Source organism: Eptatretus burgeri, chromosome 10, assembly GCF_056783735.1.
Source record: "Eptatretus burgeri isolate ZD-2024b chromosome 10, Ebu_testis_v1, whole genome shotgun sequence".
Classification (NCBI taxonomy): domain Eukaryota; kingdom Metazoa; phylum Chordata; class Myxini; order Myxiniformes; family Myxinidae; genus Eptatretus; species Eptatretus burgeri.
The window spans coordinates 18685800-18712697 of NC_140970.1; the positions used below are offsets into that span (position 1 = coordinate 18685800).

Here is a 26898-nt window from a genome sequence, read left to right on the forward strand (position 1 = left end):
GCCACAGAGCTGTGCTCTTTGCAGGAGGCATCACAGCTTTTGGCCAATGCTTCTGACACATTGCGCCTTGAGATCCTACCAGCTCGGCGCTCAATACCTGGCCTCGTTCATAATGACCGTGGTTTGTATTTGGCCTGCACACAATTTGCAAATAGTTTTATATGCTTATCAAAATACAACTCTCTAGCATTGATTTCCACATACAGCTCTGGTGTCTGCGGCGTTCTCTCCATCGGCTTTGCGTGCTCACAGCTTGAGCTCTCTTGGTAGCACCTCACTGCCTCGCTGGGGCTGTACCGGGAGTGTCCATGGCAGCTTGCCCCGTCATCGACTGAAGAAGGCTTTCCCAAGCTCAAGTGAGCATAACTATCCAGAACTGTGTATATTTGCGTCCGTACATTTATTTTTATTTTTCTGTCTTGTTTTTTTCAGAATTACTTTGAAGAAATATCTTCCTTACAACCTCTTGCTTGTTTGCAACTGAAGCTCACATTTGCTAACACACATATCATCTCACCTCACCCCTCTATTCCCAGTGTCCACAGCCTCTAATTCTCTGGGATTAGGTGGACAAGTGGTGCGGACTGAGAACGTGGTTGTGGACTTGCAGGGTGGACTTTCCAATGGTCTGGGTATACAAATCCAGGGTGGTCTTTTCCCCTCCGAACCCCTTGCATCTCCACCAGTCATCACTTGTGTTGAATCAAAAAGTGAAGCGGAACGGTATGTGTGGACTTTTGTTTATCTTTTTGCAGAAGAAGAATATGTATGAGGTCATTACTCCTGAAACAGTCCGACCACTTTGCCAATGTTTCCCTTTCCCTTGAACCCTCCAGCTGTGGCCTGTTGCAGATTGGTGATCGAATCCTGGCAGTAAATGGCCTTCCCACCGAAGATGGCACTCTTGAGGATGCACGGCACCTCTTGCATTCTGCTGGTCTTTCCCGGCATGTCACGCTCGACATGGAGTTTGACGTGGCTGGTGGGATGTCAAGACATGCCACTGTTTTGCTCTTTGAATGTGCCGGAATTTACCTTTTTTTTGTCACGTGCAACGACTTATCGAACATTGAATTGATGTTCATTAGATAAACAAGATAATGTTGTTTCATAATATTTTTAAATTAATTTATCAGGAAAATACTATTGTGAATCTATCGACCTGGCGAACGCTTATTTGAGTGGAATCCGGTTGCATATTTGGTGTACCGGTTCCATGGTGACCGAGGTGCTACTATGCCACTGATTCGCTGATGCACCTTCAGATTGTGACAGCAATTTAAATTTCGCCTGGGTACGGGCACACAATGCATACTTTTTAAAAGTTGTCTTTAACATCTGCAAGTCAATATTAACAGATGGGACTGTTGGCATGACTGCCCTTCCAATGGACCGCATGCTCATAAATGCAACAGCTTGCCTGCATGTTGGGGGTGAAAGTGTAAGGAATATAATGAGCGCTGGGAGGGGTGGAATAATAACTGTGCAATGGCGGATCCTTTCAGAGATGTTTATTTGGCAGTGACATTCTTATCTGTTTTTACAAAACTCAGCTGTGCCTTTTTTCCTGAGCTTTGAGGTGAATTTGGTCCCATGGTCCCGTGAAAATTCATAGATGGTTTTGGCAAGGGTGGTGCCCCCTTCCGACAGGTAGTGGACAAAAAATGGAAACACCTGGGTAAATGAGGGATACTAAGCAATGGCTTCCACACAGATGAGGCCCGTGTGTTAATTGAGAAAATAACATCCCAGCATGCTAAGGGCTATGTATAAAAATGCTGCACAGGCCTGGTTGCCTCTAATTATGGCTGGCATGGCTGCAAGAGGAGACCCCCTCCCCAATGTCCCCATCCACAGAGTATGCCCAATGGTTTGATGAGCGTGACGCTGATGTTATCTATATGTTCTGGCCTTCTCAGTCACCAAACCTGAACCCAATCGAGAATTTATGGGATATCCTGGAATTACGCCTGAGAAAGCGTTTTCTACCTCGATCAAACAGGTGTGAGTTGATTGAGTTTCTCGTAGAAGAATAGTGTCGCATCCCTTCTGCAGAAGTCCAGACGTTGGTGGACCCTATGCCATGGTGCATTGAGGCCGTACTGGCCGCACGTGGTGGTGGAGCGCCCTAAGTGACTTTACATTGGTGTTTCCATTTTTTTTGTCCACTACCTGTATGTCTATCCCTTTCTGTGATTAAAATGATATACAGTCCTGACAAGTGTATAATGGGTAATTAATATTTTAAAGAAATCTATTTTGGCTTTCTGGTGTTCTTGCAGAGTCTGTCATTCCAAGCAGTGGGACCTTTCATGTGAAGCTTCCAAGCAAGCGAGGAATGGAGCTTGGCGTCAGTATCGCTGGTTCGTCCCCAATAGCATCTTAAAACAAAATCAATTTGTAATGCTAAGAAGATGTCGGATGATTTTTCAAATTTGCTTGAGGAGTTTGTTGCGGTGATGGGAAATAATGTTTTTGTGTGTCTTTCTGTGCGTTTGTCAGCACCACCCAATCGAAAGGCTGGAGATGCACTGATTATCACCGGAGTAAAGAAGGGTAGTGTGGCTCACAGGTAACCTGGAGCTTTTTTACACATATAATTTAATGAGTTCCCTTGCAAGGAACCTCAACATAGGAGGCCATTAGGTCCATTGACCCTGAGCAATGGTTGCAAAGCTATGGTTGCTTGTCAGTGTTCTATCCTTTATAAATACTGAGTGTCAAGGAAGCACATACCATTTTTAGTCTTTGGTACGATTCGGCCAGGGTTTGGGTTTGAATCGCCAAACTCCCAGACTCAGAGAGGATGCTCTATCCATAATGGCATCGAGTGGTTAAATAAATTTTCTTGGCCAATTTCATGGAACTGAAAATACGAATCGTGCATGTAAGCAACTTCTTGTACCATTGCCACCTCGGACTATCAACAAGACTAATTAGACAAAACAAATCACTCAACCCTTAAGCAGGAATGACCACTCGTAAACATAGAATGGTGGAGAAGGTAACTTGAAGAATATGAAATGCAAAAAACCTGAATTGTTGTTAAAATCCACATAGCGGATGATTTCATCCGAGTACGAGAGCAGAAAGTTGCATTTGACAAGCTCAGACTTGGCCACAATTGCCACTTTTTTGATTCTTTCTCACTGGCATGAAGACAAAGAAGTATAAATACACAATGAGCTTTGATTCAAAAACCTTGATTTTTAATTTTTGATACCTAAAGTCGAAGGAAAGCAGCCCTCACACCTTTTACTGACCCAAATGACATTGGAAAGATGACTATGGTTGTTTGCCTCAAGCAGGGTGATGTGAGAGTCATGTTAGTTCTTGCATCATATTGATTGGAGTTGATCGATTTTCTAAATCTCAAAAGGGTGGTAATGACAGTTGCCACTGGTCACAGGCTGACATTTTTGTTGGACTATGGCTAGCATGATAGAAAATATAAATTCAAGCAGCTCGCAGTCTCTGCGATGTCAGAGTACTGTATTCTAAACCAGCAGAAAATTCCACCATGCACACTCGCTGTTAGAACTCGAGGTAGGATAGCAGTAGGTAGCTTGCAGGTTGTGGAGCTCGCAGTCAGCAGCAATCTGTATAGTCTCATTTTAAGTCATGTTTACAGTGGAAAGGCCATGTACTGAGGAAAACAATACATTAGCGTAATAATTACTTGTCTCGGTCATATTATGAACTGATCATCAATTGTTTTCAGACAAATGCTTTATAAGAAGTGTCTCTTAAACTTTGCCTCAGGACGGGAACACTGCAACCTGGTGATCGTTTGCTTGCCATCGATGGAGAGCGACTTGAAGTTTCATCCGTTGAGCGGGCCATGCGTGCCTTGCAGCGAGCCGACAGCTTCGTTCGTCTTAAAATCTGCAAGTCTGAAGAGAACGCTGGTAATGAGTGATTGCACATTTTAATGTTTTCATCCCTGTTTGTATATTTGGCTGGAGTGGATTAGATTTTGGTTCAGGTCCAAATGCAGACCTTGGCCTATCAGTGGGATACAAAATGTAAACTCTTCAGCCTGGTGGAGGTATGCGTTCTACTGAATACCGTTGTAGTTGTCCCCTGCCCCTCCGACAAGATGGGAGACAGGGGACATTATAATAACCTCCGTCTGACCGACCAATCATCCATCCATGACCGATCATCTGTCCACGTACTTTTGTGTAAGTGAAATTTCAAAAACCGTTGAACGTGCTTTCATATTACAGATATCTATTCCTCATGACATTATCTCATCCTGATTAGATCATGGTTGTGATTGGCTGAATTATGTTGCCTTGGCAACCATCTCGGTAACTTGGCTTGTTTGTACGATATTTATAAAAATGTCCAAGATTCAGCTTTCATATTACACAGATCTATTCCTCAGATCACTAAAAAGATGTGGGACCGAAAGTATCAGCTCCTTGTTGTTTATAACTTTGAGGATCTTCCTGGATAAAACCTATGCATGATGTTTTGAGTGGTTGCATATTAACGCGGATGCTCCACTATCAGAATGACGTGGTTCCACGTTAATAAATCTATTCCAATAAATGTCAATGTGTGTTTGTGTGTCTCCTCCATAACTCCAAAACCACGAAACCGACAGCAGCCTGAAACTTTGCATGCATATTCAGGGAACTCCAAGGGAGTGCAAGAATGAAAATTGTGTGTTTGGGTCAATTAAACCACCCCTTTGAAGATAATTAACGGCCTTATTTAATTTCCCTTGATCAAGGCATTATCCTTGGTCATCCCTCTGTCAGCAAGCTGCTGGTGCCTTAAATCGCCATTTTGTTCAGCCCATTCAAACATGCCTTGCTTTGGAAACACGATCTATTCTCACAGTCGAATTAAAGTATATACTGTAATCAAAATATTTTGTGAGATTTGAGAATCGGATCTGATGGACTAAATAAGTGTCAAAATGTGGAGTGAAATCTGAAAATATTAACAAATTAGCGATTTTTATAACTAAGTCTATTTATTTAACCAAAAACATTAAACTTAACTTTTTCTACCGTTTGGACAATTATATTTAGTGAAGAAAAGATTGAGGAATGTGCGGAAAGTGCAACTTCATTTGGTGCAACGCCCTGATCTCAAACCTGCTTTTACAATCCATGATGATAGAGGTGACAGCGGTCCTTTTTTTCTCTGCTATTACATATGCAGCTTGCTTTTTCTTGTTTTGTGCGATTTGTTTTCATGACAACATATTGTTACGGGCCAGGGTTCTTGGTGAGAATACCACCAGAGGGGGAAGCTATCATGGGTTCCCACCAGACTCCCCGGAGTCGCAGGCGGTCGCACACCGATAACTCAGTGATACGGTGGGTCACTAACCGACTGTGAACGTCAATAACTCAATCAAGTGACTTCGGGTCCTCCGTCTAGTTTATCTGGTTACATAAAAAATAATCACGTGACCTAATTACCGGGGACACGCCCTCGGTACGCCTTGTCCGAACCGGATCAGATGCAGCCGAGCGACACTTCCAAGGACGTACCGGCTAAAAGGAATGGATCATTGGGAGTAAAGTCCCGGCAAGGTTAGGATATGGACCATGCTGGATCAATGAAAGGAAAGACAAAAACGAGCTGAGAACATTTCTGCAAAGGATTTATTACAGACAGGTGAGGAAAAATATGTCGCACGATTAATAGTTTATTGTTGTGTGGAAGTAGGGATAGAAAGAAAAGTGTGGTGTGACAATAAAACAAGCAACTTACAAAAGCAGACACAGAGTAGAGTTATCCCGATATACCTTTTGCAATGTTAACTTAAGCAAAGACAGGAGCCATGAGACACACACACACACACACACACACACACACACACACACACACACACACACACACACACACACACACACACACACACACACACACACACACACACACACACACTGCACACACACCGATGAAGAGGAATTAATGAGAAGAAAAGGGAGAGGAATTGAGGCTAACAGTCTCTCAATACCTTGCACCATTGACCAACCGCACCACCCAGTACGTTGTGGGGGGGGGGGGGGGGAGAGGCTCCGCTGGGCGATACCTTCCTGACAGCCGGCACGTCATCTCCTTCTTCGTGGCACTTCATGCAGCTAAGCTTCGATCCAGAGAATGGGGCACGACCATCAGGCGTGAAGGAGGGACTTCGGATGGAGCCAGCAGCAAGTGGGTGGAGAAAGGTGGAGTTCGCAGCAAGTGAGCTGAGTGGCAGACAGGATCAGGTGGGTGGGTGGAGCCAGTGACGAGGCAGTGAAGAAGGGCAGAGTCAGCAGGCAAGTGGGCGGGCCGAGCAGGAATCGGCAGGAGCGAGCAGACAGGAACTGCAGATGGCTCGCGGCCCGTCCTTTATGGACCCTGCTGTGCAGGGTGAGGCGTCACCCCGAAGTGATGTGTCGTCACCTGAATTGGGCGCTCTGATTGGGCCCGGCCACCGCACGGTCCGGCCACCATGACCGAAAGTGGCTTCACGATGCATCCGGCTTGCCATAGCTGAACTGTGGAACCGTCTCGCTCTGAACCCCGTGATACAAATTTCCCTCCACCGAACCCCTGGGCCGTGCCCCGGCTGAGGGTCGCGTTGGTCCTGCACGTCCACCCGGTCACCCCTGGCGACCCGTGGCCAGTGCTGGACAATGTGCTGCTTGTCCGTACGCCATGCGGCCCGAGCGATCTGGGCCGTACAGCATGCCTCTGCTTGGCAGCAGCCTCGCCGGGCGGAGGGCGAGAAGATGACCGCGGGAAACACCTGCGGTCGTGGTGGTCAGCGAAGACCGACTGTAAGATGTTATTGTAAACCCAATTGCAGACCGGAATGAAGAGATGCGCTATTCATGCCCCCACACAGTGCGCGCGGATCCACCACCATACATGCGGTTATTTATTACAATCTGCGTCCGTGTCTGCTCTGATCTGTGTCAGGAATTGAAGGAAGAGATTGCATATAATTATTAAATGGGGATTCGGGTTGAAAAGGGGATAGATATAAATATTAGACTCAGAAATGGGTTGAAAAGAACACGCTGTGTGCGTCCTGTACGGCGGGGGTGTAGTTGTTTGGTTCTACTATTGGCCACCAACACCGACTCCTCGCAGCAGCGCTGTTGTATTGTTGATGCTTTTATATTCCCCGGGCATGGCACTCCTGCACGTGTCCCATCGAGCTGTCGATGCTTGTGCTGACTTTTGCGAGGACGCATTCATACAGTGAAGGGCGTGGCCGCGCCTTTTACAGGTGGCGGTTGCTTGGATTTATCTCAGGAATAAGAGAACAAGAGTAGGAATGAAGTTAGAGATATAATCAGACCTAACTATGAGATTCACACAATGCACTTGTCCCGTTTGACCCATTTGACATGAAGGAAGGAACTATCTGAACTTATATTTATGAAATAACTGTCTGGGACCACTGTATGATGGATGCCATTGCCTTGGAGGCATGCAGTTCCTAGAACCGCAACAATATTAATATGAATAGACTAATAGTTTCTGCAATGTATTAATAGTAAGCAGTGACTAAAAATGAAGAGGTTACATGGAGGTCAGCCGTGGTGGAGTTTGTGCGTGCCTTCATGTGAGCAGGTTGGAGGAACACGTATTGGTTGGGGCATGCAAGCAGGCCTTTTCCAGGTAGATAGCATGGGTTTAATTTTTAAATGCTCCCACCCAGTTTTACAGAGAGCATGTCGGTTGAAGATCAAACCTTGCTGATTAGACGCATTTTATTGCCCTGGTACACTGCATTCCCTCTCCTCACACTTCCTTCCCTTGCCCTTCTGCTGCCTTTCATTCCCCTTATGCTGCCTTCTCTTCTCCTCGCCTCGCTCAGCCTCCTCCCCTCGCTCTGCCCTTCCCCTTCCCTCACTCTGCCTCCTCTCCCCTCACTCTGCCTCCCCCTCCCCTCATGCTGCCTCCCACTCCCCTCACGCTGCATCCCGCTCCCCTCACTCTGCCTCCCCTCCCCTCACTCTGCCTCCCTCCCCTCGCACTGCCTCCCTCTCTCCTCGTGCTGCCTCCCACTCTCCTCGTGCTGCCTCCTGCTCCCGTCACGCTGCCTCCCCTCCCCTTGTGCTGCTTTTCCTCCGTCCTATATCCCTACCTTCCCTCCCTCCCTTCTCTCTCTCCTTCCTCTCCCTCTTTCACTCCCCACCTTAATATTCCCATCAGTGAAGCAACAGGCTGTATTTGTTCTGTTTCATGTTAAATTATTTTTTATTTTATCGATGAGATGGGAACCTTATTTGAGTTGGATTCATTAAAGTGCTTGTAGTGCAGCCATTTGTTCTCCATTGCATTTCTTCTGTCGATCCTCATTTGGGAAGTCCATTAATTTTGGGAAGCATTGTTTGCGTTGTCGAGGATTTTATGTCCATCACTTTGGTCGTACTTTGCCAAAACCTATTTCAGGATGGAGACCATGATGTTTTTATTCTCTTTTGCTCTTCTCCATATTGTCATACAATTTCTCATTGAACTGATGTGACAACCTAAAAGCCCTACTTTGTGTTTTCAGTACTGTCTCGAGGTAGGGTCAGGCAGAGCTCGGAAACCCCGCTTTCCATGCTCTTTGTGTCCGCTGGATCTCACATGTCATGCATGATGTTCATGACACATCCATCCACTGGGTCATTTTTAAATTTTGACACACCACTGATCCATTCTGAATTGACAAAGATATAGCTGCACTTATTAGGGTACCCAGTCAAATGGACTGGGTAACCTATTGTTTTTCTTCTGTTTATTTCTTTATTATTTATTTTTCTTTTTCCGCCGGCAATTTGCGGCCTTTTCCGCTTTAAAAATCATTTTCTCTGGAACGCTAAGTCCGATCGACACAAAATTTTCACCATAGTATGTATATTTTTTGATAGCACACTCAGTTGATAATCATGACGTCATTGGTCACGTGGTACGGGCACCATCTTGAAAAAAAAACGATAAATTTTGGACCTCGGTATCTCTGAAACCTTGCAATTGAAAATTTTTCGCTTCATACATTTTACGAAGCTCCCTATGAGGAACAGGTGTGATTTTTCGTGACGTCATCGGTGAAGAGGTATGCCGGTGAAAATTCGTCAAGTAGAACGCTGTATGGGAAAAATCTGAAATTTTTTGAGCGTCATCTGCACATGAATTCACCATTGAAAAAAATTTATCCTGACGTCATCGGTCGCGTGGTTCGGCAGCCATATTGTTTTGAAATTTTTTTTTTTAAATCCTCTCCAGAACGGTGGTCAGATTGAGACGAAACTTTACAGGTACATTCCCCATGAGGTCCTTTTTCAAGTTTGTTAATTTCTTATTGATAGATCACATGGTTTGGCGGCCATCTTGAATTTACTCGAAAACCTTCAAACATCTTCTTCTCCAGAACACCTTGCCTGATCAAGGGGAAACTTCACACGTGTATTCTGGACGTGTATGCGATATAAATTTGTTCATGAATAATTGATAGGTCACATGGTTTGGCCGCCATGTTGGATTTAAGAAAAATATTAAATCATATTTTCTCTGCAACTTCCTAAGCTATCGAAGCGAAAATTTGCATCTGCCATCTTCCATCAGGTCTGCATACACGGTAAAAATGTATTACCTCAGAAGTCACATGGTTTGGCGGCTATCTTGGATAGAAAAACAGACCTTATCCGATTTACACGAAACTTCACGCACTCGTTACAGTCCACGAAAGGAAGCAGAATTTAAATTTATGATGTCATAGGTCGCATGGTTCGTCAGCCATCTTGCATTGAAAATTAATTAATTTTTTAATCTTCTTCTCCAGAACTGCTGGACAGATAGAGGTGAAACTTTACACATATATTCCCCATGAGGTCCTTTTTCAAGTTTGTTCATTTCTTATTGTTCGGTCACATGGTTTGGCGGCCATCTTGAATTTACCCGAAAACCTTCAAACATCTTCTCCAGAACACCTGGTCAGATCAAGGGGAAACCACATACGTATTGCTCACGAGCAGTGAATATAAGTTTGTTAATTTCTAATTGATAGGTCACATGGTTTGGCAGTCATGTTGGATTCAAGAAAAATATTAAATAATGTTTTCTCTGGAATCACATAACCTATCGAAGCAAAAATTTGTAATTATCATCTCCCATCTTGTATGCACGCATGGTAAAATTATGACGTCACAAGTCACATGGTTTGGTGGCCATCTTCGATTGAAGGATAAGTATTAATTAATGTTTACTCTGGAACCGCTGCTTCTATATATGTGAAACTTCACAATTATAATTTAGCCGACATGAGAAACGTGGGTTTAAAATTTCAACCCGATCAGCCACGCAGTTTGGCAGCCAGAATTATTTAATTATTTGAATCTGAGAACTTTTTGATTTGTTTTTTTTCCAGAAGGCTCACTTGGCTCCACCTGAATGCGTTTCAGGGTACAGAAATAGCAATTCAATTGATACCGACAATACCCCCAGGAAAAAAGGCTAACTGCATATGTAATAACTAGATTGAACACTTTGTGCGATCTGGTTCGTAACTCGTCTGTTCCGCACTGTCTTGAAGCAGGGCTGTGTTTTTATCACTCTTAAATAATGTTTTCTCTGGAACCACTTATCCTATCGAAGGGAAACTGCAAAATTCTCATTTAAGTCTCACCTTTTATCAAAGGCGGATGTCTGGGTACCCGGTCATCACTGCCAGCAGTTATAAAGTGGCAGTTCTAGTTATTATTTTTCTTTCAACACCGAAGGTGAAGGAGGTCATGTTTTCACCCATTTCTGTCTGTTTGTTTGTCTGTGTGCAGGATATCTCAAAAAGTTGTGGACGGATCCGGATGAAATTTTGTGGACAGTTCGGCGTGTGACAAGGACGAACTGATTAGATTTTAGTGAAGATTTGGATCCGGATCCGACGACTATAATTTTAAAAGTGATTCTTGACCGTTGAGAGATTGGGCTAAACCGATATATAGCACGACATCTCAAAAAGTTGGGGACAGATTCGGATGAAACTTGGTGGACAGGATGGTTGTGTGATCACGCCAAATTGTTTCGATTTTGGTGAAGATCCGGATCCAAATCTGATAATTATTTCACTGATTCTTCACCATTGAGAGATATGGCTAAACTAATACATAGCGCGATATCTCAAAAATGTTTTGGGCCCGAGCCCCGATATGTTCTCATGGATCAGGCATTGCGGGGTGGAGGTATGCGCTCTTCCGAGTGACCTTCTAGTTTAAATCTAAATTGGTTCTCACGTCCTGCCCTCTGTTTACTGTCTTCAGTCTGTGCTTCAACCTTGGTCACCTCCCATATCTTTGGAGGACACCCATCATCACTGCAATATGCAACAAAGATGCAAAAACAGATCCTTTCAACTACAGGCCAGTTAACTTGCTTCCAATTACATGCAAGGTCGTGGAATCCATTATCGCAGCCAAACATCATCTTTCCTTTATTCAAACTACCTCATCTTTAACCATCCGTTTGGATTCTGTCTCAACCGGTCATCTTTTGATATGTTGACATTGCATATCTCTTAATGATGGATGGAGACCATGATTCTTGAGCAAAAGATTGTGGACGTGTCCCTGGACATACAGTACCTTGGGAATTCGACACTCTGGCACCCTGCTCTGCTTTCCAAACTTTCTGAATAAAAGGCTACCTTCTTTCCTTTCTTGCTAATTCCCTCCATTCATGTTGTCAGCACACAGCTCTTGGCACATTCTTATCATCTCTCCCATTAGAGACTGGAGTGCCCCAGAGCAATGGTGTCTTGGATCCAGTTCTGTTCCTCATCTACATTAATGACCTCCATGATACTCTGGAAAATCCATTTTTAATCTTTGCAGATGATTCCACTTTCTCCTGTACTGCATAAGTCCACATCCCTCCGATGGCAGCAGCAATGATTGCCGACCTGGGCAGAATTATATTCTCATCAATCAGTTCGATGGAACATGTCTTTCAATCCTGGTGAGTCTCTCATTCTCTCACCCTGTCTCTCTGGGAAGAGTCAAACGAACCCATCTATCCATTTCCACAATGAACCACTTGAAGAAGTTCAGTATCACAAACTTCTTGGCCTCACCATCACTTATGCCCTCTCTTTGTCAAACCATATATCAAAGCTAGCAGCTACAGATTGGACATCCTTTGGGCCAAGGCCTTCCATGGTAAATTTGAACCTCTCACAGCCTGTATGTCCTTTGTCTATATCTCGGTGAAGTACTGCTCTTCTGAATGAGCTTGTGGGGCCGCTTCACACCTGTTACTCCAGGACACTGGATTCCACAGCTTTCAACATTGATGGCATCTTCCACAAGCAGCAGAAGCACAAGACCTGCTGCTGCTTCATCGCAGACAGGTTAGTGACTATTGTGTTTTCAACCGCCTCTCCACAGGTCATTTTCCCTACTCAGCATTTCATCTATCTATAATTCCAGCTGTGTGTGTGTGTGTGTGTGTGTGTGTGTGTGTGTGTGTGTGTGTGTGTGTGTGTGTGTGTCTGTGACCGCTGTTTCTCGACAACCACTGGTCCGATCTAATTGAAACTTGCCAGGTATATTGCTGGGGACCTGAGGATGTGCCTTTTCAAGGTTTGATATTAATCGGACAAGTGCTTCCCAAGTTATGGCCGTTTATTTACCAACCAATGACATGACACGTTGCTGCGGCCATTTATTTACCAACCAATGACATGACACGTTGCTGCGTAGGCGTGGCTGCGTAGGCCGGTGCGCGGCCGGCCGACGATCACGTCACGGGCCGTGCCGGTTGCATGGCAGCGAATGTCATGGCAAGCAAAGACAGGGAGGTAAACTGGATTTTAATTAACTGTGTGTGTGGAAGTGTGGTTGTCGCGAGAACGCGAGAGCGAAGGAAAGCCTGTGTGGTTGTCGTTTCTGGCTCGCGATTTGAAAGTTTTTTTTTTTTTTTTGCACGTACGGCCATGCATGTACGGGCACGCACCTACGGGCATGCACTAGTTCCTTAATAATTTCCATAATCCTATTGTCACACTTGATTTTCCAGCAAATCCTTCCTTGTGAAACTCCTAAAATCAAGGCTTGCTGCTCGGTTCCACTCATTTATTCCTCCTTTCTTGCTTGTAGAACCTCCTCCCTCAGATTGTTCCGTCTCACTTCCCTCGAGGGATTCAAGTTGGCAGTGCACCACCATGTTAGGTCACCCTCCCTCCATACCCATAATCTTATCTCTCCTCATCAACCCTCTCGTATCTCTCCTCAGGGATTTGCAGGTTGCTTTGTTTCATTCTGGATTCGCTTTTGTCTTCGTTCATCGCCTTGTGTCCATGTGTAGTTCTGCTGTCATTGCGTTGTCCTCCATCCTCTGTCACCTTGCTGTCTCATGAGCCTATACCTTTTAGACAAATAAAGGCTGAGAATTCCTGTCTAATACATGAGTCCATTGTGGAACCCACTCTGATGACCACTAATGGCGATGTGTGAGAGGTGAAGAAGAACAATGGGTGTATGATGTGTTTTCTCAGACTGTGATGAAGAAGATGCGGAGACTGTGAGCTACACAGTACAACTTAACGGCTCGGGTGGTCCGCTGGGAATCGATGTAGATGCAACGAAGGGCTCATTGGAGCCAATTTTGATTTCAACACTAACCAAGGGTGGGCTTGCAGAGCGGTAAGCAAATGTGGACATGGCTTGGGCTTGTTTATGTTTGTGCATTGCCTCCTTTGTTACGTCAGCTCATTGTAAAATTTGAAAGTCCACAGCAGGTTTTGTAGGTCCCGTAGTGAGATTTGGTGAAATGTTTCTCATCATGCTGTACAGCATGGTAGCATCATCGTTCCATCATTGGTCTTGTTGCGGCGTTGTGGTTAATCTATCTGATATGATATTTTTTGCTTTACATACAAGTCAAGATTGATTATTCAGGATCAACCTTAGAATTCGATCCATGCGTGGAATTTAGTTGGGGTGCCATCCCAAAGGCCGATTCTTGCTCAAATATATGCCATGAAATGTTTAATGTTCACAAAGCAGATGCGACGGGAGGTCATGTTCACAGGTAATCTCTGGGACCTGAGAGCTTCTGGGATCTTTGGGATGTTTTGACGATCCTGAATACCATCCTCAGCAGTGTCAACATGCACAGTGGGCTGACGGCCTGATATAGCCTCACATAACAGTTTCATTTCTTGCATGTGTGCCTGTTGTTGGTTGAGTCGGGAACGTTGCTGCATGCAGTGGCCTGTAACCCCCTCCCCCCCCCCCACCAATAATGCCACATTTATATGAATTGTGAATGATGTAGAAACAATTTTTCCCAATGAACTCTTTTGATTCATAATTGAAGAGGTCAAACTAAACACTGTTATTGTTGAAGGAGGTTACATGTCAGGAATACCTGCAAAACAAACATGTACAAATCAAAATTCACTGGTTGTAAAAGTATTCAGCCCCTCCGGTCAGTACTTGGTGGAAGCACCTTTTAGAGCAATGACTGCTATGAGTTTTTTTTTTGGAGTTGGTCTCTACCAGCTTTGCACAGTGAGATGGTGAAACCTTTGCCCATTATTTACGTGAAAATTGCTCTAGTTCTGCCAAGTTTGCAGGGGATCGTCGATGGACAGCAATCTTCATGTCTCACGATAAATGTTGCAATTGTGTTCAAGTCTGGACTTTGGGCCACTGAAGAACATTTATTTTATTCTTATTCAGCCACTACAGTGTGGCTTAACCTGGTTTCGGATCGTTGTCGTGCTGAAATGTGAATCTCCGACCCAGTTTCAGATTCATGGCCGACTCGAGCAGGTTTTCATCGAGGATTCTCCTGTACTTTGCACCGTCCATTGTCCCTTTTATCCCGACAAGCTTGCCAATCCCTGCTGGTGAAAAACAGCCCCATAACATGATGCTGACACGACCATGCTTGACAGTGGGGATGGTGTTGACTGGGTGATGTGCAGTGTTAGGCTCGCATCAGACGCAACGCCTTGAATTTTGACAATTTTGTCTCGTCTGACCACGAAACATTTCTCCACCGTTGAGAAATCGTGGGAAAAAACGATATATAGTATAGCACGATATTTCAAAAAGTTGTAGATGGTTTGTGACAAAACTTGGTGAATTAGTTGGGTAGGCGACAAGAACAAGCGGATTAGATTTTGATGAAGGTCCGGATGCAGATCCAGCCTTTCAGTGTGATACAAAATTTAATACAAACTGCTCAGCTTTGTGGAGGTATGCACTCTACCGAGTGCCATTCTAGTTCTTGATTGTTTTTATTTGCATAAACATAAAAAAAAAATCCTTTTAATTATCGACATGAGGACGCCATTTGTCATGAGCGGGGAGAAACCATGAGGTGTAGGCGTGATGGCTTCATCAGACGGGAAATTGGGTAACATAGATGTCTCTGCCCTGTAGTCAATTCATCCAATCAGACCATTCAGAATTGTCGCGGCTATCTGCGGTTCCTGTATCTGTTGGCCTGGATAGCAAACTGACATAATGACACACGAATGGCCCAAAGCATGCGCAGAAGCCATTTGCTGACACTTGCCTGGCTGAGAGCAAAACATGGAATATGGCTTTTCTTTTTATACCCACTGAACAGATGCTAACAAATACGACAGCTGACTGAGTACAAGGGCGCGCACACACACACACACACACACACACACACACACACACACACACACACACACACACACACACACACACACACACACACACACACACACACACACACACACACACACACACACACACACACACACACACACACACACACACACACACACACACTAATCGAACTTGTAAGAAATGCCCGATTGAAGCCCTGGAGGGAAGTGTTCGAGTAGTGTTCATTTTTTTATATATATATATATATATATATATATATATATATATATATATATATATATATATATATATATATATATATATATATATATGCTTCTCTTGTAACTTATTTTGTAAAACGAAAGAAAAGTAATGATTTAAAAATAATTCTACGTGTTGTATTTTTGTGCTTTTTTTGTTACCATAGCACCGGAGCCATCCATGTTGGAGATCGCATCCTTTGCATCAATGGGATGAGTCTCAAAGGTCAGAGTGCCAGTGAAGTGAACGCCATGCTGCAAAATGGTGGAGAGTCTGTCGCACTCACGATCCGAAAACACTCCCCGAGTGAGTGCACCGAGCTATCACACACATTTTGGAGTGTGCTCTCATAAGCCGTTTCCATCTTGGTCCGTATTTCACTTTAATTATGGTCATGTCACAGGTCATGTCACGGCTGTTGGAGCCACCCCTGCTGAGAAGAGACGGTGGCAGGCTTCACAGCCTCATAGGTCAACAGAGCTCCCGCCACTCACCACAGTGAGCCTCGATAGTGCTGTGGACTCGTGGGACGGCTCGGCCGGTGAGCTGCTTCACTCCACCGCCGGTGCGAACTGCAGTCTGGGTTCAAAACATTTTCCTTTTTGTGCTTTGAAAGGAGTGCGTGTGATAACTATGTGAAAAAGGATCGGAGGTGAGTTGGGTACTACAGATCTGTGAGTTGTGCTTTATTTGTGGGCAAGGTGCTTGATAAAATAAAGAGAGATTCAGTTAGGCAACTGGAAAATTTGAACAGGATCAGAATATTTCAAAACTGGAAGGAAACCTTGTAATGCGGAGACTGTGCGGAGATAAGTATAAATGGCCAGGATATATCTGATGGAACTTTAACGTATGCAATCAGTTTTTTTTTTTTTTCGCTACTAGATCGAAGCTCATGGAAGATGAAGGATAAAAAGGCGATGAACTGACAGTGGGGCAACAGTTGTACAGAAGAGAACAATTGAACGGACAGGGAAAGGGGGGAGACAGGAAGGGACGAAGTGCAGTGACCTTCCAAGTAAGAGGGTTGGGATAGCCAGGGTCAATGGGGATAAGGATGGGGAACGACATGATAAGGTGGTCGACTGCCTGCCTTTGTAGCCCTGGAGGTAAGCGTCGGATATATCAGCCTTGGGAAGGTGGTTAAACAGATGGGAAAAGTGAGGAACAAATTACTGTTTCTTATCAATGCATCTTTGCTTTGGGGGCTCTTTAAGGATTGTCACTGAACACGGTGAAAGAGAGCTTCCAGTTAAAGATAGTTTCTGATATTCTGGCATGTCTTTCAAAAAGTCGATGATGTTCCATTTTTTTAATCACTGCAGTCACCCCAACTATTTCTTGGATGATGGTCAATTGTTCGGTTTCCAAGTTCTCTTTGTTTAATTTTTATGCCTTCGTACTTGCCCCTTTTTCGCTCTTCCTGAAAGATGTTAACAACAGACATTAGGTTCTGATACTTTAATTAGCATTACTGTCCTATCTTATTTTTTTTTTCATGAGTACTATATGTGGTTGCACATCGTCTTTGTTTTTTTTCTAGTGTTCACACAAGATACCCCTGCACCATCCAGTCGTTGTCCTGTTTTTAGCGATACCTCTGTACCATCTTGTCGGACTGGTCAGGTCATATGTGAGTCTTACATATTCATTATCGATCGATCTCTCTGGATCTCTGTCACTTTATACACACACACACACACAGTTTTTTTTTCAAAAGAAACAGTGACAGTGGAAACTTAACACCAATATGTCTTTCAGAGAAGAGTATTTATTGTCAAATACAAAAAGATATCAGAGATAACAAAAGATTTGAATTTGAAACTTCTTTAACAGTTGCAGCAAATTTATAGCAATTGCTGAAAGCATGACCCATTCATTTGTAGGCAAAGTTGGATGTGTCCAGACAAGTTTTTGAAAATCTCGCTGCTGTTCTTCAGCCTCAATGCCATGGATCGCCTCCAAAATGTTAGACTTAAGCTATTCTATCAGATGTGGATTGTTTGCATAGACCGTGTTTTTGAACTGTCCCCCACAGATAAGTCTGAAGGGGTTAAGTTGGGTGAACATAGTGGCCATAAATCACGAGAAATGATGCGATCTTCAGAAACAGTACTGACTGCATGGATGCTTGCACGTGCTGTGTGTGCAGTTTTCACCGTCTTGCTCAAACCTCAATTAATCCATCTCGTTTCTTCTCTTCATTTAGTTTGTTGAAAATCTGCTGGAGACCATCATTAATAGACCATTCGGAATTTATGCTATTTTAAAAAAAAATAACGGTCCACTAACATGCCTTCTGGAAAGGGCACACCATACACCAATTTCTTTGTCATGCAATGGTTTTTTGAAGATTTCATGGGGATTTTCTGTTGCCCAAATCCTGTTGGTCTGGCTACTCAACAGCCAGACATGTGGAACCATGCCTCATCCATAAAGAAGGAACAGTCTAAAACCTGATCCACTTTTTCTGCCATCAATTTATGCAGCCATTGACAGTTCCACCCACTTTGTGTGTCTCCGAGTGCAAGTTCAAGAACAGCACACACTTTATAGGGAACAAACTTCAATTTATTCCATAGAGCTCTTAATGTGGAGGTATAGTGAGACGCCTACCTACTATTTGCAACCAGCGTCTGAGCGATTTTTCTTGGTATTCCTTGAAAATAGTTTCCAATATCCTGAAACACCACATCTCTTCCAGCCTTTGGCTGACCACTTCAAGACTTGTCTGCATTGCCACCAGTTTCCTGATGTTTTTCAAGCAATGCTTTTATGCAATTTCAATGAGACAATCATCCTTCGCATAATTACCTTCACCACCAAAAGTGAAGGATGTTATGTTTTCACCCCTTTCTGTCTGTCTGTTTGTTCGCCTCTTTGTTTGTTGGTTTGTGTGCAGGATATCTTAAAAAGTTGTGGACGGATCCGGATAAAGTTTTGTCGACAGCTTTGGTGTGTGACAAGGATGAACTGATTAGATTTCGGTGAAGATCTGGGCCGATCCGGGCTGAGATTGAGTCTGGGCCGAGCTAGACTCAGCTCTGAGTAGTAGCTGAATGAGCCAAGGCTTTATACACTAGAAAGGAGGTGGTTCCGAGGAGATATGTTTAACATAATGAAGGGTATCGACAAAATAAGTGCAGAAGAATTATTAAGCAGAGTGGGCCATAGCCTGAGAGTAACGAAGAAGAAGAGAGTTTAGACGGTTGTTCGGCAGGGGACTTTTACTCAGAGAGGAGTTAATGTATGGAATGGTCTCCCTGGAAAAGTTGTGGCAGTAGGAACAGTAGATAAGTTGAAATTGGAATTAGATAGGTACCTGCAAGTGTTGGAGATAGAGGGGTACAGGGATGTTGGCAGAACTTTTCATTGGCTTCAGTATTGATGGGTGATTGTGTGCATGTGTGTGGAGTGTTGTTTGTGGGGGCCTTGTCAAGACTCAAGGGGTGTTGTGTGGTTGATGTTTTTTATTTTTTTTCACCCAAAAACTCTCTTCGTCCATGCCCACTCCCCTGGAAAGAAAAAAGGAAATACAAAAAACCTACAGAAAAAAAACTACAAAAAAAAAAATTGGTCTGATGTTGATGTGGCACAGGCATGATGTGCCAAATGGCCTCCACCTGCATCTAATTTCCTTGTAGATCCCTGTGTATGTATATATATATATATATATATATATATATATATATATATATATATATATATATATATATATATATATATATATATATATATATATATATATATATATATATATATATATATATGAAGACCACAAGGGGAAAACCAGAGATATCAGGATACGTCAATTTTGAAGAAACTGAAAAACAAAGTTTCAAGACTTTGGTGGACTGTTTAATAACTGTCATATCGATTTCTTTTCCAGTAAAAGGAAGAGTGATCATTGGCCGATCAAACGAAGCATGTAGCATTTGCCAAGCTTCTGTGTTATTTAATTTAAGAGCAAAGAACGAATCAATGTTACAAACTGACATCACTGGTTATTCCCTTGTTTAATAATTGCCATACAATTTTAACCCAGGATGTGTAGCAAATTCATGTTTGTTGGTTATTAGTATACATTACATGACTTTGGTGATCACAGATTATTTTTTTCAACATTAAACAGTCATTGTTTTTTTGTTTGATTGGTGTTCAACGCCATACTCAAGGGTATGTCGCTTATATGACGACGGATTCTCCATTTCTTACTCCGTACTACTTAATATGATGGAAAACCGGGAGGAAACCAAGGATAAACCACCCCCGTGATAGCCGAAATCACCTCATGTGACTCCCTCATATACCGAAGCAGGTTGATTGGGCGGTGGGTACATCGAATGAGGATGGGTACTCAGACGCGATAACCATTAAGCCACGGCGTGGGTCCCATAAAAGTCACAATAAAGGTTTGACCAGGCTTGAACCACGATATGCACTAACTACGGAGCCCATGATATAACAAATCGGCCATTGTAGTCAGGTCAGGTATGAGAGCATGTGCCAGAACAGCGCGTCGCTGCGTCCACTTTCCGCCGGTACTCCAGGGGCCTCCGTCTGGCCATGCCACAGGCAGATACCAGGCCCATCCCCATCTCCTTGAGATGATGGTCAACCTGCTGCAACCATGAGGCACGTGGTCGGCCCACTGGGCTCCTCCACTCATGAGACTCCCTCGCTGAGAGAATCTGGTGAGCAGGATCAGCATCAGGAAAACGAGCCACATGTCCATACAGCCGCAACTGACGCTCACGGACTATGCAGGTAACAAATCTCATCCGAGTCTCTCTCAGCAACCGCTTGTTGGACACAAAATCCGACCAGCGATAGCCAAGGGTTCTCCGAAGAGACCTGGTACCAAAGGAATTAAGTCTCCGTCTCTGATCCTTGGTCAGAGTCCAAGTCACGCACCCATAGAGCAAGACTGGAAGTACCAAGGACCTGAAGACTCGGACTTTCGTCCTCCCGCACAGGTCCCGGCAGCGCCACACCCCATGATCCAGTGAATCCATGAGTCCCCAGGCCCAACCCAGACGTCTATTGACCTCTGACTCGCAGCCAGCAGAGACATGAATATCACTGCCAAGGTAAGTGAATCTCTCCACGACCTCAACATCCTCACCACAAACAGACACAGACAAGACAGCAGCATCCAAGATGTCACCAAAAGCCTGGATCTTAGTTTTGACCCAAGAAACCTGTAATCCCAACAGCTCAGACTCCTCATTCAGCACCTCGAGGGCCCCCAAGACGATGTCTAAAGTCTCCGCAAAGTTGACTGCATCATCTGCAAAATCAAGGTCCGAGATATTGACATTGCCAAACGATGCACCGCAACTTGATCTCTCCGACATCCTCCCTAGAATCCAGTCCATACAAGTGCTGAAAAGTGTGGGGGCAAGTACACATCCCTGACGAACTCCAGTAACAACAGGAAATAAGTCAGAGATGGTACCACCACACTTCACAGCACTCTCAGTACCAGAGTAGAGTTCAGACATCAGATGGATCAGTTTTGGTGGCACCCCACGAAGACCAAGAATCCTCCAGAGGACATCCCGATTCACTGAATCGAACGCTTTACAGAGATCAACATAGGCTGCAAGCAGCCCCTGCCGAAACTCTCGTCTGCGTTCGATGAGGACACGAAGTGCAAGGATACGGTCAATCGTTGACCTCTTTGGTGTAAAGCCTGACTGCTCTGGCCGCTGGTGCTCAAGCAGATGGTGGCGAACCCTATCAAGAATTATCCGAGCAAAGACCTTGCCCGGCACTGAGAGCAGCGTCACCCCTCGGTAGTTGTTGCAGTCTTGGCGATCACCCTTCCCTTTCCAGAGAGGGACAACAAGGCCCCTCTTCCAGTCAGTTTGGATAATGCCTGTGTTCCAGGCAGAGCACAAAACTGCATGCAACGACACGAGTGCAGCATTTCCACCAGCCTTGAGAAGTTCAGCATGGATGCCACAGATCCCTGGAGCTTTGCCCCGTTTCAACTGGTTCACCGCAGCCCATGTTTCCACAAGCGAAGGTGGACCACAGTTGATTCGAGGGTCAGCAACAGGGATTGTAACACCCTTGACGTCCAACTCGACAGCTGGGGGATCAGCCTAGTACAACCGCTCAAAGTAACCGGCCCAGCGGGCCTTCACTTCAGACTCCTCTGTCAAGAGCCTACCACTCTCTGCTCGAACTGCAGTGCTCCGAGGGATGGGCTTGGATGAACGTAATGCGCGAATTCCCCTGTAAGCGGGACGAGAATCACCTGTCCACAGGTGATGCTCTACCCCCTCACAGATTCCTCGCACATAGGCCTCCTTGTCCACCCTCAGTGCACGTACAGTTTTACGCCTCAGCTCCCTGAACAGCTCAGCTCTGCCATTCAGCCTGGCCCTGCGACTCTGGTCAATGGTATCCAGTGTCCCTTGAGAGACAAAATTCTTCTTTGCCCTGCGGTGAGCTCCAAGGCATCCACCGGCAACATCAAGGACGGTGGTCTTGAAGGCGCTCCACAACTCTTCAGGACCCCCCAAAGCACCCAGACCCCCAAGTGTCCACTCAGCCTGTTCGCAAACTCCTCAGCTACTCTCTCATCCCTGAGCTTGGCAACATCCAGCCTAGGCTGGGATGGTACCATTCTCCAGGATTTAAGGTGCAGCTTTAGAGTTGCTACAACAAGCCTGTGGTCAGTATTGAGGAACTGAGCACTCCGGTAGACCCTGCAGTTCTGGATCATCCTCCAACGACCGTCAATGAGGACATGGTCAATCTCCTTTGCCACACCGCCAGCGTGGTGGGCGGAAACCATGAACCAGCCACCCTAAGTCCATGACTTCTTGCAAAGTCAAGGAACTTAGTGCTATTCTGGTTCATAGTTCCTGACCCATGGGGACCAACACACACCTCATAACCATCCCTATCAGTTCCAGTCGATGCATTGAAATCCCCCAAGACTAGAAGTGTATCTCGTCTGGGGCACTGATCAACCACAGACTCGAGTGTGGCATAGAATGCATCCTTCACGGTGAGATCACTCGCCTCAGTCGGAGCATAAACAGAGACCAGGGAAATGACACCTAAGGAGTGACGAATCCTTAATCTCATAATACGCTCGTTGACCGGTGTTACCTCAATTATCATTGGGGTCAGCTTATTGGACACAGCTACAGCAACTCCTTGGGTATGGTAACCATCAGAGCGACCAGACCAATAGTAGGTGTAACCACCCACCATTATCTCGCCGCAATCCGGTCTCCGAACCTCAGAGAGAGCTGCAATCCCGATGTCCAAACGCTTGAGCTCAGATGATAACAGAGACAGGTGATCATCCTCTCTTAGGGATAGGACATTCCAGGCACCCACCCGAAGGGACCGCCTCAGGTTAACCCAAGGAGACCGCCGTCTGGTGGACGACACCTCAGCACCACTCTGACACACTCTCCCGCAATCTGACCCAGGGATGTTACCCCGTGGTTTCCCTCCTATCATCAAAGATTGGGGGTCCCGAAGGCTTTGCCCCAATCCCGTCATCCGGTGAGCTGCCCTGCGAAGGGAAGCTGCACAGGAGGTACTCCCACGGAGTGGGTTTTCAGATTTTTTTGCGTTTTTGCGTTTTGCGGAATGAAGGGTTTTACGGTGGCCGGAGTGCAAATCCTGCCACCAACCTCCTAATAAGAAGTGACCCAACTGCAGGAGGACGTCCGCAGACACAGTTGGGCACGAGATATGGATGGCCGTTGGCTCACAAGGAGCTCCTCCGCCCTTTGACAGGTTTTGTTTTTAATCCTGCTGGGTGTCCATATCCAAACACCCTCCTCACCAGAAAACCTGGTGGGGGAGACGGTTTAGTCGCCGACAACCCGACCATGGAACAGGTTAGTACAGGTTTACATGGTACCTGTAGCAGGTCACAGATCGAACCTGACCTGACATTGTAGTGCTCAGAGTTTATGCTGTGAAAGTTTTACAACCTTTCATTTTTTAGTTTCTCAACTCTCAATATTATGGTGGAACAGTTAACATGAATGAAAGGGAGATAACCAGGAGTAAAGTTCTGACAACTCTGCGTTTCTACTTGTTCAGCTTTGACAACACTTGTTTTTTTCATTGCACGGCTAAACTTTATACCATATAAATTATGTGACACCCCTGGTTATTTGTTAAAGTAATATTGTGAGGGGAAACCTTGTGTTGCCAACTATTGGCAGGTGCAATAACCGTGAAATTTATAAAAAGTGACATCTCTGGCTTTCCCCTTGTGGTCTTCATGTATATACATCGACATAATATATTTACAGTTAAAAAGGTACATCTGGCTGCTTAAGTTGCAGTGGGCAAAGCTTGTTGATGGTCTTCTGCTGTGTAATTGTAGCTGGAACAATCATTTCTTTTGTTTTATTGCTATTCTGCACCAAACCAGGCTTGCTAAGTCTGGGTCCCCACTGTGGATCTGCTTTGAGAGGGGCTTTTTGGGTATACCTCTGTGTTTAGATACATTGTGTTTTTCTGACATTATATATTTTCACCCCCAAGGCCTTCCTTGTCAGCACCCGGCCTCCACCGTTTCCTTGAATGGGCCAAGTTGTCGGAATGCAGTGGGAGGCCTTTGTGCTGATTCCCCCACAGACGCATTGTTTCAGCAGGTTTCCAGTGAACCTGGAAGCAGCGATGATGATTGGGACAGAGATGCCATGAGGTGGGGAATTTTATTCGCATCTCCAATCTTGTTTACCCCGTGTACCCCGTCCCATCCCGCCGCCTTCCACAGATCTTGTGTCCATTCCCCCCTGGTTTGTGCATCCCTCTCTTAGTTTGTCGATGTTGAAGATCGCACGGTGTCCTTCGCGAAGAGTAGGCGAGCTATCGCCGGCACCCTGGCCAAATTTAAAATCACTGTCCTGACTTCCTGCATCAGAGTTGCAACCCGTCTTATATTGTGCTCCCTTTGCCAACGAAACCGCCTCAACATCCCCATGCACATGCATCCATCCTTGATTGAATATTGTTTTGGGCAGCTGGACATGAATCGATACTAAAACCAATTTATTATCGATAGCAGGAGGGAAGTTGATGTAAATTAATGCTTGCTCAAGGGGGATGCTTAATAGTCATAGCTCTTTGCAGGGTCCGGCAAAACGAACCCCCACCCCGCTCATCCTGGAAGGAAAGCTCGTGGCTTCAGCTCATCCGTGACTTGGAACGTTTCGGAGAATCTGCACCCCAAAGTCACATTGAGGTGCATTCAAATCACTGTCACTTGTTTATTGCCATTTTTTTTTGTCTTGTTTGTATTTTATATTATTCTACATTTTTAATGTTCTTTTGATTTAAACTCGATGTAAGGTAAGGTTGACAAGAGTCCTGCAAGCATTCTTCGTTATGGAAATTGAATATACCCGAGTTTGGAATGCTCAGTAGCACTTTTACAAAATTCATTTCTAAGGGTCGCAAAGGGGACATCATTGCGTTTTAATGACATCATATGTGGATGGGAATAACGAACATTATGTATCAATGGCAAAAAATCAACACAATGCGTTTTAATGCTAGGGGTCACAATATCAAATAATAACAAACCACAACAACATCGTCACCATCATCGTCATTCTTTGATAGCACATTATATTTCACACAAAATCTAAAATTCAGAAACTGCTTGAAATTGGCCTGTTTGGCACGTCTGAACCGACGGCTCATATTGTTGGACGTGGTTCAATCTCAGCGCTGGTTCCCTGGTCCGATGCCAATAAAAACACACGCGGACTAGTAAAGGTCCCAAGTGGCTGGTCTGGTTGGCCAGTGAAAAAATATTAGTGCAAAAATACTTTTCATATCCATCTGTTTGTGGTGCTCATTACCTTCGCATTCTGCGAAAGGTTATGTATTGGTCGCTGTGTATTTATTTATTTATTTATTTGTGAATATGTGTGTGTGTGTTTGTTTGTTATTCGCATAACTCAGAAAGTATTAAACCAATCGCTTGAAATTTGGTGGGATGGTGGGTTATTATCCAAGGAACATTTGATTAGATTTTGGGAGCGATCGGGTCAAAGGTCAAGGTCAAGGTCACGGAAAGGTCAAATTCGTATTTTTACCATAGCGCGGTCAATTTTGATCTAATTGGCATGCAACCGATGCCAAAATGTTCAGAATTCATTTCCCAATCTTGTGATGGGCGACATAACACAATTACGTCATTACCCTTGTTAGCGGTTGGGGGTCAAAGGTCAGTGGGGTCACGACCTTTCAAAATATGTGGTTTTTGTCATAACACGGTCAAATCAAAACCGATTTGCATGAAACCAACACCAAAATGTTCACTGTTCTGTTCCCCCCACTCTCATGCCAAGAACAAAAAAGTAGCGGAGTCGAAGGTATGCGCTCTACCGAGTGCCCATTCTAGTTAATAATGTTGAACTGGAAGCGATACACACATCTACTTCTACTGTCTTAACACGGATTCCACTTAATAGTCAGTTTATTGTGTTGTAAACCAATAGACAAAGGCTCAACAACTATCTTTAATTCAAAACACAAGAAAATGCGGAAGAAATGACTGACAAATCCCGATTGCAACCCATAGAAATGGTTTGAAGGTGGTATCGGTGTAGGACAGCTAAGTGAAGCCTGTTGCGGTTCCAGGGTCGGCATTGGTGTCGGAGGCACAAGCGTCACGATAAACCTGAAGTACAGGAGAACAGATTTTTAGCCAACTCAGCACAGAGCATTGACGTGACTCGCTGCAGCTCTCTGACTCCTGAGTGACAAAACCAGCCAGCCAACAGGTGTCAATATAACAGCTAAGCTGGTGTGGTAATATACCATCACGCATCGCCTCTCCCTTATACGAGGCAACAGCATCAACGGCTATAGGCTGCAACCCGAGAGACCGCAAATTATGCTCAGAAAATGTATTTCACTCCGATCTCTCATTTATACGGTTTCAGGTTGCTGACAACATGTCTGTTCTCGTATGAAAAGTTTAACTCTGAAATCCTGCCAGTTATTTCACACCGGGGGGGGGGGGGGGGGGGGTCAAAGG

The 26898-nt window shown here is 44.8% G+C and overlaps 1 protein-coding gene across 2 annotated transcripts in view; it reads left to right on the top strand.

Annotated features, from left to right (window-relative positions):
* Positions 1 to 26898, top strand: part of LOC147018028 (glutamate receptor-interacting protein 1-like) — a 125572-nt gene that overhangs the window by 78345 nt on the left and 20329 nt on the right. For both annotated transcript variants that reach the window (XM_085897247.1, XM_085897248.1), the window contains 13 exons: positions 1 to 121; positions 207 to 356; positions 537 to 723; positions 837 to 982; positions 2283 to 2363; positions 2503 to 2572; positions 3763 to 3908; positions 13502 to 13649; positions 16024 to 16163; positions 16261 to 16422; positions 17401 to 17490; positions 24390 to 24552; positions 24981 to 25092. The exon at positions 1 to 121 is cut by the window's left edge and continues 49 nt beyond it. In XM_085897247.1, the coding sequence (XP_085753373.1) occupies positions 1 to 121; positions 207 to 356; positions 537 to 723; positions 837 to 982; positions 2283 to 2363; positions 2503 to 2572; positions 3763 to 3908; positions 13502 to 13649; positions 16024 to 16163; positions 16261 to 16422; positions 17401 to 17490; positions 24390 to 24552; positions 24981 to 25092 (1716 nt within the window). The remainder of the gene's footprint in view (positions 122 to 206; positions 357 to 536; positions 724 to 836; positions 983 to 2282; positions 2364 to 2502; positions 2573 to 3762; positions 3909 to 13501; positions 13650 to 16023; positions 16164 to 16260; positions 16423 to 17400; positions 17491 to 24389; positions 24553 to 24980; positions 25093 to 26898) is intronic.